Source organism: Dromaius novaehollandiae, chromosome 1, assembly GCF_036370855.1.
Source record: "Dromaius novaehollandiae isolate bDroNov1 chromosome 1, bDroNov1.hap1, whole genome shotgun sequence".
Lineage (NCBI taxonomy): Eukaryota > Metazoa > Chordata > Aves > Casuariiformes > Dromaiidae > Dromaius > Dromaius novaehollandiae.
This window is the reverse complement of record NC_088098.1, coordinates 200,522,761-200,540,097: the sequence shown is the minus strand read 5'-3', so window position 1 is coordinate 200,540,097 and position 17,337 is coordinate 200,522,761. Positions and strand designations below refer to the sequence as shown.

The following is a 17,337-nucleotide window of genomic DNA, read 5'->3' as shown; positions in this document are numbered from 1 at the left end:
GGTCTGAATATTGGATAAGAGCACTCCTGAAGTCCTGCAAGTATTGTTAATAGCATTTTGGAAGCATACTACAACTCTTTTCAACAACTTAGTCACTTGAAAATCTAGTCCGGGGCTAGGAAGGTAACAGAGAAAATGAAAATGTTCTCATCACATATTTTGCCACACTTCTTCTAACTGTGCTAGCCTAGAAAATGCTTCATTGATTTTGCTCAGGAAGTGTTCAGTGTTGTACTACTTCTTTTCTCGTTTAAAAATAAAACCACAGCTATCAATGGGCCAAATATAAAAATGGTGGTAAAGAAGAACCATTCATGCATGGTATGAAAGGGAACTAGGTATTTCTTAAGGAGTATTCTTGATCTACATTTCCACTCACAGTGGTAGATTAAATATAGTCAGCAAGCAGAACCAAAGCAGAATACTCCAATGTCCCAACGAGTGTTACTGCCTGTCATCTTGAACACACTCAGCTTTCATACAGTTCTGATATTTGGGAAGAGATATTTAAAAATGTCTTTCTTGACGAAGAAGTACAAACATTTCTTCTCTTCTTTCCGACTAATCAGAAGGAAAAATAAGTCAGAAGAACATAATTTCAATCTTTTCATCGTATGATATATCATAAAGCTGATGAAGCAGAAAGACCGCAAAAAAGAGAGCATCAAATTTCCATAGCAACAATACAGAAGAAAAGGGCAAATTTTAATTGCATATCTTCTTCACAGACTTTCTCACTAGTCATTTAAATTTCTTTGCAATTTTTATCAACTCAGATACTAGCTTAGGCATGTGCCTGAAAAAATGTGAAGATTTATATGAGCTATAAATCTTGTTCAGCAGTGCAGAAAAGTTAGTATGCATTGTAATGTATTTCCCATTTCTGTTATACACACCCACACGTAGAGATTAAATATATTTCACATTTATGTTCTAGATGAAAAGATTTTAATGGTCTATATTAGGCAAGAGAGAAACAAGGGAGCTGAATTGCCTGGTCCTCCTTCTGGCTTTAAAAGTCTGCCTAGAATTTCAACCCGATGGAAAGCAATAGGGAGGATTTCCATGTCTTTGCATGAGGCCAGGATTTCGTGCCAGAAATGACTTCTCAGATTTACAGGAGGAAACATTCTGTTTCTAAAATGCAGTATAACAAAAACCATGTTCACTCTAAGGAGTGAAAAGTGTTTTTATCCCTTTGAAAACATGGAGATTGTTTACAGTAATAACAGTAGGGCAATTTCACTGGAATTTGACTAGTAGCTGGAGCAACCCCTGCTCAACTGTTTTAAAAAGTATTACAGTATGTTTATTGCACATGACTTTGCACATGGCTTATAGCATTAACAGTAACTTGCTATATCAGGCTTTGCAAAGGAGGCCTTACAGCAAGGGAGGCTGAAGCACATAAAGAGGAAACCTTAGACTGCTCAGCTGAAATAAAAATGTCATGTCTGTTCTGCCCGTGGAGTCCTGAGTGCACCCGTGTCCTGTGTTCGTGTTGCCCGATGACACCTCCCCGCAACCTGCTGTAGCTGGAAATGCTGGTGGTCCTTTTTTGTCCGTGTATGTGCATGTGCGCATTTCAGACGTCTGTTCATGTGTAGTTTGGTTTCCTGTTTGTGGTAAATCCTGAAATACACAAAGTTACTGCTCTTTCAGTCAAACAAACCCAAGAATAAACATCTAATATAAAACCATACTTAGAAAAAGGTGTTGCTATGTTTTATTATTACTACAGTGGTATTACACTGTAATAGTGTGTTACATATTATTGTACAAAACAGAGACTGTATTATTGCAGAGGGCTATACGCAAAGCTAAGTAGGTTATTAAGATACTTGCATCTCTTGCTCCTGACATGCTTCCTAGTATAACCCTAAAGGCACAGAGATGGGCTTAAACCATCTTTAGAGTGCCCTGTGCCAGCTAAAATCCACAGACTTTGATTATTGTAGTCTGTAACAATTGCAACATCTTAGTCTGTGATTATATCTCAAGGTCCTGTCTCCAGCATCTTTAGAAGACGACGTGGTATAGTTATGCATTTAAATGACATGTGTTTATGCCATATTCTTTGTAGGGTTTTGCAATCTGAATGTTATTTTTATTTTTTTTCTCACTATTATTGTGGCACTTCATCCATTTCATGATTACCCAAGCTCCCTCAAGGTAGCAAGGAATGTATAGCAATGCTGTATTTTAGGAAGCTGGAAATAACAGGTACTTTACACTGGTCCTACTGAAAAAAAGAAAAAAAGTTTTAAAATAACTTGCTATTGTTTTTATTCCTATGCAAGTAGGAGGAACTTTTAGGATCAATGTGTCCAGTCCTCATCATATTGTCCCTTTTACAAATCACTGCTCGATCCAAGAAGTGTCTCTTACCTTTCTGGAAAGCAGATTATGCAGTATGCATGCTCTACATGACAAACAAGTTAAGTGAAAAGTGATGGGCTCCTGTCATGCCAATGTGCCTTTTCTGCCGCACAGAGCTGCGACGCTGGGAGACACCGCAGAAAAAATTTCTCTTCTCCCCATGTGCTTGGGACAGGACGTGGCCCATCCCCTGCAGAGCTATCGGACACATTCTTCAAAGCATCCTTGAGGAGATTACAAAACATCCTTAGGCAGGCTGTCCCGTTCATCAGTTAGAAAGCCTTTTCTAGTACTGCTTAAGTCTTCCTCCTGCAGGTTAGGCTGGCCTCCCTGCTTTCACGCTGTAGAACCAATCAGTCGTTGATCACTGTCCTCTATTTTAATGACATCCTACATACTGAAGGCTGTTTTGTTCATGCACAGACTCCTCTTTTTTTCCCCCCAGATTAACTAGATGCACTTCCTGCAACCTTTCCCATAGATCTTGTTTTGCTTTCTTTTGGATTGTTTCCAGTTTATCTGCGTCTTTCATAACATGTGGTGCCCAGAATTGGATGAAGAAGTCAGCTGAGGACTCATCTGCCTTTGGAAAATGGAATAATTGCATCTCTCGTCTTACCTCAGACAGTTATTGCACAACAGATGTGCATCTTTTGTTTTGCTTGTGTCTGATCATATTCTGCTGAACTCCTGTCTCTCCACATTTTTTTTAATATGTGCATTTAAGTTCTCTTTCTAAAGTGCAGTACTTTGCAAAAGCTTGATTTCATCTTGTTGATTTTGGACAGTCTCTCCAGTTTGTCTTGCAGAGTGCTTGCCACCCCTTTTGGCTCTCATCTATTTCCTCCTCCATTTAGATGGGATCTGGAAGATTGCAGCTGCAAAAACTCTGCTCTCTTTTCCCCTACTGCCTTTGCCCACAAGCGTTCAGTGTATCTACCAGCATTTCCTAAATAAATTGCACTCTTTCACATCAGTATTTCAGGCCTACTCTTTTGCCTCATCAAGTTTCCATGGTGCCTGTTATACATAATACGTTCGAGAATTTTTAACTCTCTGTGCTTATATTTGCCTTATTTGTAGAACCCGTGTACACGTGTTGCAGACTTGGGCAGATTCAGTATTCCCTCTTGCTTTCTCCCTCTTTGGCCTCTACCATTGTGCAAGGGATGGCCGTGTTTGGGCAAGGTTCAAATGGGTAGATATGTGTTATGCTATATTTTCATTTACGGTCATACAAAATCAAAGCCATATAATCAGGAATTTTAATTTGTGTTTCAGCCATGGGAACAAAGAAGTATTTTCTTGTCGAGGAATAAAATTGGCAGTAGACTGGTTTTTGGAAAGAGGCCACAAGGATGTTACAGTGTTTGTGCCAGCATGGAGGAAAGAACAGTCGAGACCTGACGCTCTTATCACAGGTAAGCTCGGTTTTGCTTTCACTGGTTTGTTTTGCTCCTTGTGCAGCATGAGTGGTACTGTTCAAATGAACAAAACCTTAGAAATGAAAATCTTTATAATAAAAAGTATCTTTGGTGTATTAACGTCATTGCAGTCTTCAGGAAGGAAAAAGACAAAACAGTGCCCTGCCCAAAACCCCTTTTTCTGCTTGCCTCATAAGTTTTCCCTGAACATTATTGCTTATTTCTTGAAGAATGTAATTGTCATTTTTAAAAACTGTTATACCTATGGTATATTGATAGGGAAGAGCTTTCAGGTTTTGATTCACCGACTGATCGTTCTTGTGGTGAGTAGATTCTCCCAGACTTGTCTGTCTGCTGGTCACCTGCAGTGAATTGGCATTAATTGAATTATCCTCATAGAAAGGGAAAAGTTCCCTTTTTGATCATTACTTTTAACAAGTGAGAAAGCATCTGAAATTTTTATTTTAAATATGTTTATCCAGGAAAAAATAATGAGGTAAAGGTATTTATTTCTTTATCAAATTTCTTGGTTTTTTAATGAAGACTAGAGGGTCATCCTCCCTCCTGCCCTAAAGTTTAAGCAGAGGAGAATTCTGGAGTAAAAAAAACCACTGGAATTTAGTAGGTTTGGGGAGTTTGTTTTGATTTGTTTTTTGAAGACGTGGCTGCCTTTAATTAAGGGCAAAAAAAGCTTATGAGAATAGTAGCTACAACTTCTAAAAGAAAATGGAACCATGTTTTGATTTTCACATGTGTTTCCAAAGACCTGGAAAGATCTCTACAATACATCATTTCATTTGCTTGATTGCTTCTAGAACGTACCTTGTTAATGCAAGAAAATATTGGGAAAGCTGTTGTCTCCTCATAACAGGTTGTGTGGAGCCTTTCTTTGAGGGTACTCTGATAAATCTTTGCTATAGATTATTGCAAAGGTAGTAAATAAAACTGTAACCCAAGAAGGAAGAAGTATTAGCCCATCATGAGAGGTAGTCTTGCTCAAGTTGTTTCACAATTACTAGTGTTTGAGGTAGGAGAAAGCATTAGCCAAGTAATAAAGATTTGACTGTTTAGAATTGACTTGTAATACCAGCTAGAGCTATGAACAGGGCTGCAAGACCAGGAGGGAGTTTTGAGAATTGTAGAATTTCAGTTTAGCATTGACAAGTTCTCTTGCAATGAAAAATGAGTTTGCCATGTGTCATTATGGACCTTGAAAACAGGGGGAAAATCAAGCTTAGTTATGGTATCCTCTGTAAAATAGGTTCTTCGGTTGTCTTAGCAGGGTGGAGGGGGCCTGTTCGCTGCTAGTCCTGTGAAATAGGCTGTGTTGACAGTCCGTTTCCAAAGATACACACTTGAAGTATGTGGCCATTTGGAATTTTGAAAAAGTCTGAAATGACTAATGTAAGGATGGTTCTAAACTGAGTATTTGTGGAAAACCTCTTAGACTAAATAACACCTGCATCTTTCTTGTTATTACCTGCCATTCATCTAAACATGGCAGGTATTTTGTTCTTAGTGGGGAAAAATATCACCTTCCGTCAAACTCTCATTACCACAAGGGGGAAAAATGAATACAAAATGGCTGGATTTCAAATCTTGTGTTTTTCTAGTAAGCAGACAAACATGTATATCAAATATGTTGCTCACATGAAACATTAATGCAGTATTTCTTCCCATTAGAGTCTTTTTTCTGGATGGAAGATGTTCCCTGTCAAGTTTCTTGTGCTACAAAACAGTTGAGTTACTTGAAATGTAAACCATTACTAAAAGCCAGGAGTGGTATTCACTGTGTAAACATCTTCTGCAGTTTTAGATCTTGCCTGTTTTTTATTTATTTTCATTTTATAACTTGCCTGCTCTGCGGACAGCGATGGCTAGCAGAATTGACAGAAGGGAATATGTGCCCCAGTCCTTGGTATGCTGATGCTACATCCAGTATCTTAGTTCAGATTGTCCTCACTAGTAGTCTGAGCTCAGCTTTCCAAGCTCCTTGGGAACTCCAGACTTCACACAGAGAAAGAGAAAATGCCGTTGGCTCGGTGCTTGAAGGGTAGTGTAGAACAGGAAGGAATTATGCAAAATGTTAAATACACCTATTTAGTGGAATTAAAGAGAAATCTGTTTGGATTTGGTATGGTTATATATATAAGATTTTATGTCCTTCAAGGAAAAATACATTCTGAACTGTTACTATCACCAAAAGACCTGTTTGCTGTTGCTGTTTCTTTCTGTAATTTCGTTACAAGATGACATCAGAGGTCTTTTTAGAGGATACTGTTAAAGTTTATGAAGAGCCTGAGTGTTTTTACAGGATGTAGGTTTTGTAGTCCTTGTGTGCACTAGTGGCAACCCCTCTCGTGATGAGGAGGGACTTTTATGAGGCAGCCCCATTAATATGAGCAACTGGAACTATTTCAGAAGCTTCTCCTTGGTGGGTACCACACAGGAATGGAAGAGGTCTGTCTTTAGCAAGGAGTTCAGTTACAGAAAACCCTTAACCATAGTTGGAGATAGCCCTCCTATTTGCTGAAACCTTCAATAAGATTAAAGGGTTTTTTTTGTTTTTTTTATTCCTCAACGAGAGGAGGTTTTCATGGGCATTTTGATAAGTAATATTTCTTTTAGCCACAGCAAAGTGAACAAGGTACTCTGTGTTGTTCTAGAAATGGTATGGAGGGGTTATGGGCTTGTGGGGAGAGGATTGTTGTTTGGATTGGGGTTTTTTTGGCAGAGGGGAAGTATTGCCAGTTGACTGCTGACTGTTAACTTCAAGTATCATGCATCCGATGCTTTCTGCTGGACTATAACTATTTCAGATGCATTCAGTGCGAAATGCTAGGGTTTTCTTCCTCAAATCTAATGTGTTTGGAGCTCAAACAAGCGTATTCTTCTTTCTTTTTTTTAACTTCTGACTCTTAATCCTTGTAGACCAAGAAATCTTGCGTAAATTAGAAAAGGAGAAGATTCTTGTGTTCACACCATCCCGTCGAGTACAAGGAAGAAGGGTGGTATGCTACGATGACCGATTTATAGTGAAGTTGGCTTTTGAGTCAGATGGCATCATTGTTTCTAATGATAACTACAGGGATCTAGCTAATGAAAAGCCAGAATGGAAGAAGTTCATAGATGAACGCTTGCTGATGTATTCATTTGTTAATGACAAGTAAGTCATTCTGTGTTTATACGTGCCACTAAAATAACTGAGAGGGGGACAGTTTGAAGACTTGTAGGAATTTGTTAGCTTCTACCCAAATCATTAGCTACATGTAAGGAAAATAAAAGGATTAGTCAATCATAGATTTGGTGTTCTAATTAAAAGCATTTGAACTCTGTTTTTTGCCAGAGCTTTTCCATAACAATCTCTTTATATTTTTTTTATTCTAGAATTTTTTCCTCTTTTGGTGTATGTCAAAGTGTATGGTATATTTGATGTATGCTAGGGTATAGGATTCGTATTCTCTTGATGTGCTAAGCCAGTATTTTTGAGTGCCTATGGCTGGACTCCTAAACTGTAGAGTTATAGAACAGCTCAGATTGAAAGGGCCCTCAGGAGGCCTCTACTCCAACCATCTGCTCAGATCCATGTATGATATCTTCATACACCTGGCATAAATATCAGCTGCAGTTACTACCAGTAACTTCTTGTAGTGGGAGTGACTCAGTACTCTGCCAATGAGGCACTTGTGTTTGAGTGCCTAAATATTGATGAAAGAGCCTTTAGTAGAGACAAACAGCATATTTTTGCAAATCTAGTTGTGGCAGTTTAAGTTGACGCCTGTATTGCTGCCCCACCACTGGTTTAGCGATGGGTTGTGTGCAGCCCTGCTGTGCTGCAGAGCAGCCAGCTCGGCTAGAAGGAAGGTGGCTGAAGCAAGCTCAGGGTGCTCACATGGTCTTTTTCTGGCACTCATCTCTGCGGGCAGTACATGCAGCAGAAATGTGATCTTGCACAGCTGCAGTACAGTAACATCAAGAGCTGCAACTGTTTTCAGAATGACCTTCTGATTACACCCTAAATCTCAAATAACAGGTTTAAGAATGTTAGTATATGAGGTTATGGTGTGGGGACTCAGTCATGCGGTTCTGGTCTTTGCATGAGGATTATGAAAAGGCCTGTTTATTTCCATAACACTTTTTTGTCTTTTTTATAGATTTATGCCTCCTGATGATCCTCTTGGCCGCCATGGCCCAAGTCTGGACAATTTTCTTAGAAAGAAGCCTATTGTACCAGAACATAAGAAGCAACCATGTCCGTATGGTAATTTGATTTGACTCATCAGTTTTCTCTACTGCTGGGACTGGGGACCAAGTTTCTGCTTTATTTTAACACTACCGAAAATAAAAACTTTTCAACAGAGGTTTTACATCATGGTCTTAGCTTCTGAACATTCGAAATGCTGAGCACTGGAGTTGCTGGAAGTTGAAATGATTTTTTTCATATGCTAGTTAAGGAGCGTGTTTTTACCTGCAAGTTGAACTAAAGGAGAAACTTCTATTAATGATTGGTAGGAGGAGATCTGAAACAGCACCTAAATTTTGCAGGGTCCAGAAAGCCCTTCTCTTACGTGCTTAGGCTATAAGGCATCTAAGTTTTCTTCCAGAAAATGTATTGAGCTGCCTGAAGCTTAGTTGCTGAGCATCCCAGCAGGCACACCACCAGCTTAACTGAGCTGAATATCTGCTGGTCTTATGACTCTGAGGAACTTATATCTCCTTGGCACAATACAGCAAATATGTGGCTGTACAGCATTGTGTTCCGCTCAAAACATGGCTGGTAGTAGTGGTCTGTCTACCTAGAGCACTAACTACAGCACATTACCACCTCTCTTTCCCATAGTATAATCAAGTAGATCTTAGATCTCACGCCATGACATACAAAAAAATTCGCAAGATCTTTCGGATCACCAGTGAAACTTTAAATGAAGGCTGTTTCAATCGTGTAATGATTAACAGATTTTGATATATGTTTTTATCTCATTTTGTTTGTATTAATAGGGAAGAAATGTACCTATGGACACAAATGCAAATACTATCATCCAGAAAGAGGAAATCAGCCTCAGCGATCTGTAGCTGATGAACTTCGTGCCATGTCTAGAAGCACAGCTGCCAAAACTACAAGTGAAGGAGGACTGGTAAAAAGCAATAGTGTTCCCTGTAGCACGAAGAATGATGGCACTTCTGAGCTGAAGCGTGCTGCTCCAAAGAGGCAATCGGATCCTAGTATAAGGACTCAAGTCTATCAAGACTTGGAGGAAAAGCTTCCCACCAAAAACAAATTGGAAACCAGGTCTGTACCTTCTTTAGTTAGTATACCAAGTTCCTCTGCTGCAAAACCCCAAAGTACTGCACCTTTAGTCAACGGCCTTCCATCTGGAGTTCACTTCCCACCTCAGGATCAAAGACCACAGGGACAGTATGCTACAGTGATGATGGCAACCAAAAATCACGGAACGCCAATGCCTTATGACCAGTATCCAAAATGTGAGTCTCCTGTGGACGTAGGGTATTACTCTATGCTGAATGCATATTCAAATCTAAGTATATCTGGTTCACGTAGTCCTGAAAGGCGCTTCTCCTTGGACACAGATTACAGGATTAGCTCTGTAGCTTCTGACTGCAGTAGTGAAGGGAGTGTGAGCTGTGGTAGTAGTGATTCCTATGTGGGCTACAGCGATCGCTCTTACGTGAGTTCGCCTGACCCACAGCTGGAAGAGAACTTGAAGTGTCAGCATATGCACCCCCATGGTCGCCTTAACTCTCAGCCCTTCTTACAGAGCTACCACGAGCCTCTAACACGAATGCAAAGTTATAGTCATGAAGAACCAAAGCATCACCACAAACCTCCAATTCCATACATGGCTGTGCATCTACAGCATCCAACAGTCGGTGCTCGTTCTAGTTGTCCAAACGACTACTCTACATCTCAGAGTCCAGCACATTCAAAAACCATGCATCTGGGGAGAGCCCTCGTGTCCACAAGAATAGACAGCATTTCAGATTCGCGTTTATATGATAATTCTCCGTTAAGACATAGAAAGCCTTATTCTGGCCAAGATGGGCTTGGAAGTTGGGATAGGCCAAATTACGGAATCGATGCGTATGGCTATCGTCAGACCTACTCTTTACCTAGTAACCCCACTCAGCCGTGTTACGAGCAATTTGCCTTCCAAAGCTTACCTGAACAGCAGGACCAGACTTGGCGCGTACCTTACTGTGGAATCCCTCAAGACCCTCCAAGGCATCAAGACACCAGGGAGAAGGTTTACATAAACCTGTGCAACATCTTCCCCCCTGATCTTGTGAGAATTGTTATGAAGAAGAACCCTCACGTGACAGATGCTCAGCAGCTCGCTGCAGCTATTTTAGTGGAAAAATCTCAGCTAGGTTATTGAAAGATGATGCATCTTTGTGGTGTCTAGTAGTTTTCAGTTCAGCTCTAATGCTGAGGGAGGTTTGCTACAATAGCATTTGGGATCTCCTTCTCAGCAAGGAGGTTATATAGTAATCCATTTATGTGAAATACTGTATCATGGAGTCTGTATGTATAGCCCCATGCATTGAAAGTAACTGATGAATTTTATGTTCTAGTTTGAAAAATTTTAAATGGCTATATTCATGGCTGGAGAATGTTCCAGTTTAAATTAATATATATATATATAAACATATATATATATATGTATAAACATATATATATGTGTAAGTATATATATATGAAAAGTCTGTGGTCTCTGGTTATAATCTTTGGTGCATCAGGGGTTTATATGCAGCACTTTCTATATCCTTGTTACATGTTGTTGGGATTTTTGGGTTTTTGGGTTTTTTTAAACTTGCTGGATGTTTGTCCTTGCTCTGCGTGGCATTAAAACGACCTGCAGAAAGAGGATTTTGCTACTTCTGGCAAACAATTTTCAAGCCAAGTTTTTGAACTTTTTACAACAACATAAATATGTTTGTTTGTTTGTTTTGTGGACTTTTTTGTGCTATAATCATCTATTTATAGAAAACAAAGATTTACTACAGCACTGACTTTATTTTTTAAACAAGTTACCAGTTAATGGTGAAATGGGTAACAATATATTAGTAATTTATAGTATGGCACTTTTCATTGCTTGTTCTGTTTTGTTTGAATAGTTACATGTTTTGTTATGCAGTTGATTAGTAAGATCAGATGCAATCAGAGGGAAAAAAATCTTTTTTACAAATTTATGGACAAGGTGAAAGCCTTATTGCCTGATTTTCAAAGGTGCTGAGAATTTGCAGCTCCCTTTGAACCTCATAGAAACTGCAAATGCTCAGAACTTGCTAAAAGCAGGCTGCCCTGTTTCAATTCCCATATGTTGTTATCTAGCTGTGTGTATTTCTGGTCAGTAGAAATGGGCCTGAAATCTTAGGCTTCCATTTAGTTGTTTTATGTCTTTTTCTTTGTATTGCTGCACAAGTATACTGGATAAAATATGCTTTTCATAAAATATTTACCTGTTTTTAAATAATTTAATTATCTCAATGCAAGTTTTGTATTTAAGATACTGTTCGATTTTCTTGCTATTTATCAAGGCTGGCCTGAAAAGGTTGTGTGTGTTGAGGATATGCAACATTTATTAACTGCACTATGGTAATGATATTGTAGCTGAAAATATTAACTTAAACCTTTTTTTCTTTCTGTTTTGGTTGGGGATGGGGGAGGAAGGGGTTGGGGGGAGATAAAATACTGTATATGTTCCTGAAGTTAGTTTTTGGCCTGTCATATCATGTAGGCCTAATTCTTGCCACAAATAGTGTAGTTTTAGAAACAGACAAAACAGTCTGTTTTAGTACTAGTAAGGGATATTTCTGGTTTCAAGTCATGGGTTTTACTAGCACCTCGTAAACTTTTTTTATATTATAAAAATAGATTTTGCAATTGATGACAGATGTATTTATGTGACATAGTCAGTTGCCTACAGTTTTAGGTTTCCATGCATTGTAATGTTGTTAGTGTTAAAAATCACTAGTTTACAATGTTACTGCTGATAATTTTGGTACACTTGCTGGAATATAAAGTAAGGCCCTGAAGAACCAGGAAGTACCTTTTACTGTTGATACAAATTGTATCTTTTAAACTGAGAACTATTTTGATTTGTAGATCTAGTGGAAACACAAATGTGTAACTATAATTAGTCTTTTGGGCAACATTTTATCCCTTATTTAAAAATTATAGATTTCAGACATAGAATAAAAGTTAGGCAATTAAAAATAGTTATTTATTTAGGTGTCTGTCTCAATTTTACATGCTAAGAAGAAAAAGAAACTATTGGCATCTTCTTCCTTCTAAAATCTTTGTAGTATAAACTCACTAAAATAAAGGTAAAATGCTGCCTGAAAATTATGTCCAAGCACCTTTGAATAGGAAGACATTTTCACTACTTGTGCGACACCATGTGTTGCAACGAGTAGGATTTGGGTGTACAGTAAATGCTTCTAAAAAGCATTGTGCTTATAGACATATCCAATAATCTGAACCATGTTCAGCAAACTAATTCAGGAAGTAGTGTTCTATACAGCTTTTACTGTTGAGTTGGTGTGGGATCTGCATTCATCTGTCCCTGTGACAGTACAGGAGGTGCTGTGCGTAATCTGTCCTGCGTTGTGTAGGGAGAGGAGCGGTTCACTTGTGACAATAGTTTTCCCTTGATTTGGTTGGTCGCTATCTGTAGAACATGTCTTAATGTAGAGGCTGATACAGCACTGACGCTGAGGTTGTGGATGGTAAATGGATCTCATCTTAGTTGTATGCGAAGACTTTTTTTGATTGAATTACACTTAAGTACTACACCATAGTGTAGATACAGCTGTTTTAATAATGCAATTATATTTATGTTTTTAAAAGATGAGTTTCTACATTTATTTTTTATGTAGGAATTTACTTCTGCCAAAAGTTGAATTCCTTTAAACCTGAACAGAAATATAAGTATGTAATAGAGGCATTTTATCTTTTTCCTTATCACATTAGCATCAGAATGCTTCCTACTATATACATGTAGCAGTCTGGCTTAGAGCATTCAGTCAGCAGGCCTAGCCATGTTGTTAAAACTGTGAGAGGAGACGCATGGGACTGCGTGCCGACGTGCCCGGTTCCGAGTTATCAGTATTGATTGTCTCCCTGTGTGTTTAATGCAGTATTGAATCCCTGAAAGTGTGTTGATTGCTAGAGAATTCTTAAAATACGTTAAGTTCTGTGCTTTGTACTAGAGCACTAAAAATGCTCTAAAAGTATAAGAACAGGAGTTATTTGGTGGTTTTAAATGTTGTGCAATGATGTGCTAGTTCCCCTTAAAATATGTTACGTTGGGTAAAGAAAATTTACTGTGGACAAAATAAGGGCCTTGATATTTCCTTTGTTGTTGTTGTGAGTGATAGAGAGAAGGAGCAGTTGTCTGTGAGCTTCTTCCAGGATGAAGAGATCAGTCTATATATTTAACAGCCTGTAAAGGGGACACCAGTAATGAACATGAAAGTGATAATACTGGTCAGATGTTAATTTGTTTTGTGTAATTGCATTGATGCAAATAACAGAGATGTAACATCACATTTTTCCTAAACAGTAAAAGATAATTCATTGATCTTGCCTTCGCTCTAATCGAGTGCTAGAATTTCAGTTAGGAATAAAGTACCTTAAAGATAGGCCTGCCCCATGACTAAAAAGAGGGCGGCACTTTCCCCTGTCTGTGGTACTTGAGAATTGTTTTGATAGTTACCAGAAACTCTGTATTTTTAAATACGATCCCAAGCTATTATTAGCTACATGAGTAATGGTATGTAGATATACAGTATTTTGAATGCACATTTGTATTAGGCATCTGCCCACACTGTTTTGTATAACAGTGCCTTGCCAATATTTAGCGTTTTAAATATGTCCCATGAATAGTTACTTTAATGAGCTAAATGTGCCCAGGCAACCTTTTTCCCTGATGACTCCGTTCTTTTGAACAGAATTACCCAGAACTAAACTCAGCTCTTATTTTAGAGCAAAGCTGTGACAGTGTTAATCACTACGTTGTCTTATATATATATACACACACACCATGAACCTACTTGCCAACTACGGCTAATAGTCTAAGGTAAGATCATATCTTTTCAGATATCCTGTTTTGTTTGGTATGTCTGAGTTGTAACTCAGTCCTCCACTGCAAAATAGGTTTTGGGAGAGCCAAAAGTCTGATATATTTGTGTAATGCTCCCATGAGAAGTCATGTCAATCTGGAGAAGCCCTTGATGGGGTCTTTTGCAGCCTTTGAGTAGGTGGACTGTTGTCGAGTTGTTGACATTCTTCTGCTGTGAAACTAATGGTCAATGGTGAATGCTTTTCTGGAAAATCAAACCTGTCAGTGTAAACCAGAGTACCTCACTTGGAACAGAAAGCTGGTGGCTTTTGCCCCAGCAAGGTGACAGATGGAGAAGTAAATGCCTTGCGTGAGAGATACCACAGTATCTTGCCACAGTAAGAGACCACCAAAACATGTATCAGTTTTATCGGCTGAAGGTTTGACCAAGATATTTTTGATGTGTAAAGCTTGAAAAAATGAGACACAATGCTTTCATGTTATCTAGAGCATTTAGAATGATACCCAACTGACTTTGCATTGCTACTGAAAAATAAAATACTGTGCAATTAAAGAGACCATTTTTATTAAATATAATTTAGAAATTATTTATTTTGATTTACAGTGTGACTCTTGCTAATTTATTCCTTGCATCGTTAGGGTGTGGTGGAGTGTCATTTATATTTTTTATTTAGTATAGGAATGAAAACCATCAGTATGAAAAAACAATAGATTAAAGCTTAAAATAAAACAAAACCCTGTGACCTTGTTTTGTTTTTTATAAAAGGGCTAAGGTTTTATAAATGTCAAATCATGCATTTTATATACTTTGTAAATTACAGAGAACTTTGGAAGCTACAGTGTAGTTTAAGAAATTTGTTTGAATTAAATAAAAATATATGTGCACATTGTTTAGACTAAACATGTAACTGATCCTGAAATCATCTGTGTTAAATGATTGTTCCAGCTAACCTTTGGCTAGATAACACAGGGTATATTCAGACTTCATGTTTAGATGTTTTAGAATAATTTCATATATTTCATGTACCTCTTAAGAGTTCATCAGAAACTGATGATCTAATCATCTAATCACACATAAAATATCTGTACACATGTGAATTATACTACTGTATGTTGGGTTTTCTTTGCAGTGCATTAGAAGATAACACACGGGTATGTGTGAAATATGTAGTAGCTATTTATAAAGGCACTGTCAAATACAGTGTGTTGTTAATAGTTATAAGTATGCTTTAAATCATTTTCTAGCTTCCATTTTCAATTCTTAAAGGGTTGTCGTAATTTTTGTTTGAATTGTTCGTTGCTGTATCTACCCTTTAACCTCTCAAGTTTAGGTGACTGTAACAGTCTCTGCGCCCTGTGAGGATCTTGGACTTCGGTCTTGAGACAGTTTGTTCCTCTCTTAGATTTAGAAATAGCCATTTGAGGGCACAATCTCTCAAATGCTTATGCATATGTCTGACTTTGGTACAAGTACTTGCTTTGGCTGATTTCAGTGGAATTGGAGAACACATGAATAAAAGCAGGCATGTGTGTAAGTGTTGGAGGAATCACGGCCCTGAGTCTGCCTGTATTTGCAACACAACCAGGTAGCAGTCTGCTTCCATAGAGGGGTAACATTTCATTGGTGCTGACAAATCATTTGGCACGGATTGCAGTTTGTGGTCATTTGAAAACAGTGTAGAAACCATATCTATTTAGGAATTTAAGCACATTGGTGCTCAGTGTTTCAAAGGTGTGATAATCTACCCTTCATCTTGTGAGACAAAAACCTCCATCTTTTGTAAAACAATGTTTTTTTGTGTGTGTCTCAGATGAAGTCTAATTTAACAAGTTAGGTTGGCTGGTTGGTTGTTTTTTACTTATCTGAATGCCATTCTTAATGAAACTGATTTTACCAACGTATTACAGAACATCACGCAAGGAAATAGAAATGCAGATACAACAGCAATAATTGTGTTTTGTAGTTCTTTTTCCCTTCATTACCTCTGTACCTTGTATTAAGTAGGAGAGATTTTAATATTGTCCTGAAGGTCCACTCTGGCAAAAACAATAGTTAAAAATCATGTTTGGACTACGTGATAAAGTAATTGTCAAACTTGCTTCATTCCTTCACTGGTTGTTCTGTATTATTTCTGTGATGTGACTATTCACATCTTAAAATCACCTCTTAAACCATACAAAAATACTTGTACATGGATTCTGCTTTTAGAGAAAAAAATAAAGATTCATTTTCCTCATTGATGGGCTGTTTTTGTTTCATAAAAAAGAAACCTTGAGAGCAGCACAGAAGTTAGCAGTGGTTTTATAGATAGCTTTGTGTTCTTACCTGTACAAGAAAAGTCACTTCAAGTAAATTTTGTCAGCAGTCCTGGAACCAAGGGCTTCATATATATGAAATTACTATAAACTATCAGTTCACTTTTAAATGCAGTAATTTGGCATTAAATTACTGCAGGGTCTTTTCAGGGACCCACGTGTCTCATACCTTTCTCCTGGCTCTCGCTTCACTGCACCCCGAAAGGCGCGGGTAGCCTGCGCTTACACTGGTTGCGGGAAGGCTGCAGCCTGTCCTCGTGCTCACTGCGGAGTGCCCAGGAGCTTCACAGCGGCCAGATTTTTTTTCTTCCTGCAAGTAAGTGTAGATGTAAAAGAACCAAAGTAATTTAGAGCAGACACCCAACAGGCTCGGGCTGAGGGGTGGCCCCTTGCCCCCCCCCCCCCCCCCCAGCAAGAACCCTGTTAGGGAAAAAATGCTGAGATTTCCAAATGTTTCTTTTGTTTCACACCAAAATAAAGCATCTCTTTTGACAGTCATGTTCTGGTGGAGCTAGCATTGCGATGCAAAAGCCTGTAGCAGAAGGTTTCCTCCTACCATCTGGTACTTCCTTTCTTCCCACTGGAGATTTCGCAGAGTTTCTTCTGCACATCCCAAGCTCACAGCCCTAGGACTAGCTGCAGTCAGGTCACCCACCAAAGCACCTGCCAAGCTTGGCATCAAAGCACAGACCAAGGGTTAACATCTTGCTGAGGTGAGATAAGACCTTGCCCTGCTGCAGAACTGATGCCTTTTTTCACCTTTTCTCTACAGTGTTTATTCAAAAAAGAATGAAAGTTGGTTGTTTTTTTCCTCTCTGTCTCTGCACTTTTAATGCTGAAATTCTGTTTTGGAGAGGAGGAGGGTAAATTACTTTCGTGGGTGTCCTAGCTTGCCAGCAACCTTCCCAAGGCTTTTGGGTTTTTCCCCCACCCATGCTGAAATCCCACCTTCAGCTGGAATGGGGAAATTCCTGCCTGATTGGGAACAGGGCCTAGAGGGAAGTTATTCCTGTTCTTCAGTGATTTCATTTCTTATATATGCACTAATAGCATTTTTGTGGGACTGAGATGAGACTTGATACTGACGCTGCTTTTGGATGCATTTTTTCCACGCT

General features: G+C 38.6%; 1 protein-coding gene across 3 annotated transcripts in view; it reads left to right on the top strand.

Annotated features, from left to right (window-relative positions):
• ZC3H12C (zinc finger CCCH-type containing 12C) overlaps positions 1–16,143 on the top strand; it is a 45,599-nt gene extending 29,456 nt beyond the window's left edge. For all 3 annotated transcript variants that reach the window (XM_064505047.1, XM_064505046.1, XM_026111289.2), the window contains exons 3-6: positions 3,661–3,800; positions 6,735–6,969; positions 7,958–8,064; positions 8,802–16,143. In XM_064505047.1, coding sequence (XP_064361117.1) covers positions 3,661–3,800; positions 6,735–6,969; positions 7,958–8,064; positions 8,802–10,198 — 1,879 coding nt within the window. In that variant the 3' untranslated portion in view covers positions 10,199–16,143. The remainder of the gene's footprint in view (positions 1–3,660; positions 3,801–6,734; positions 6,970–7,957; positions 8,065–8,801) is intronic.
• The last annotated feature ends 1,194 nt before the right edge of the window (positions 16,144–17,337 follow it).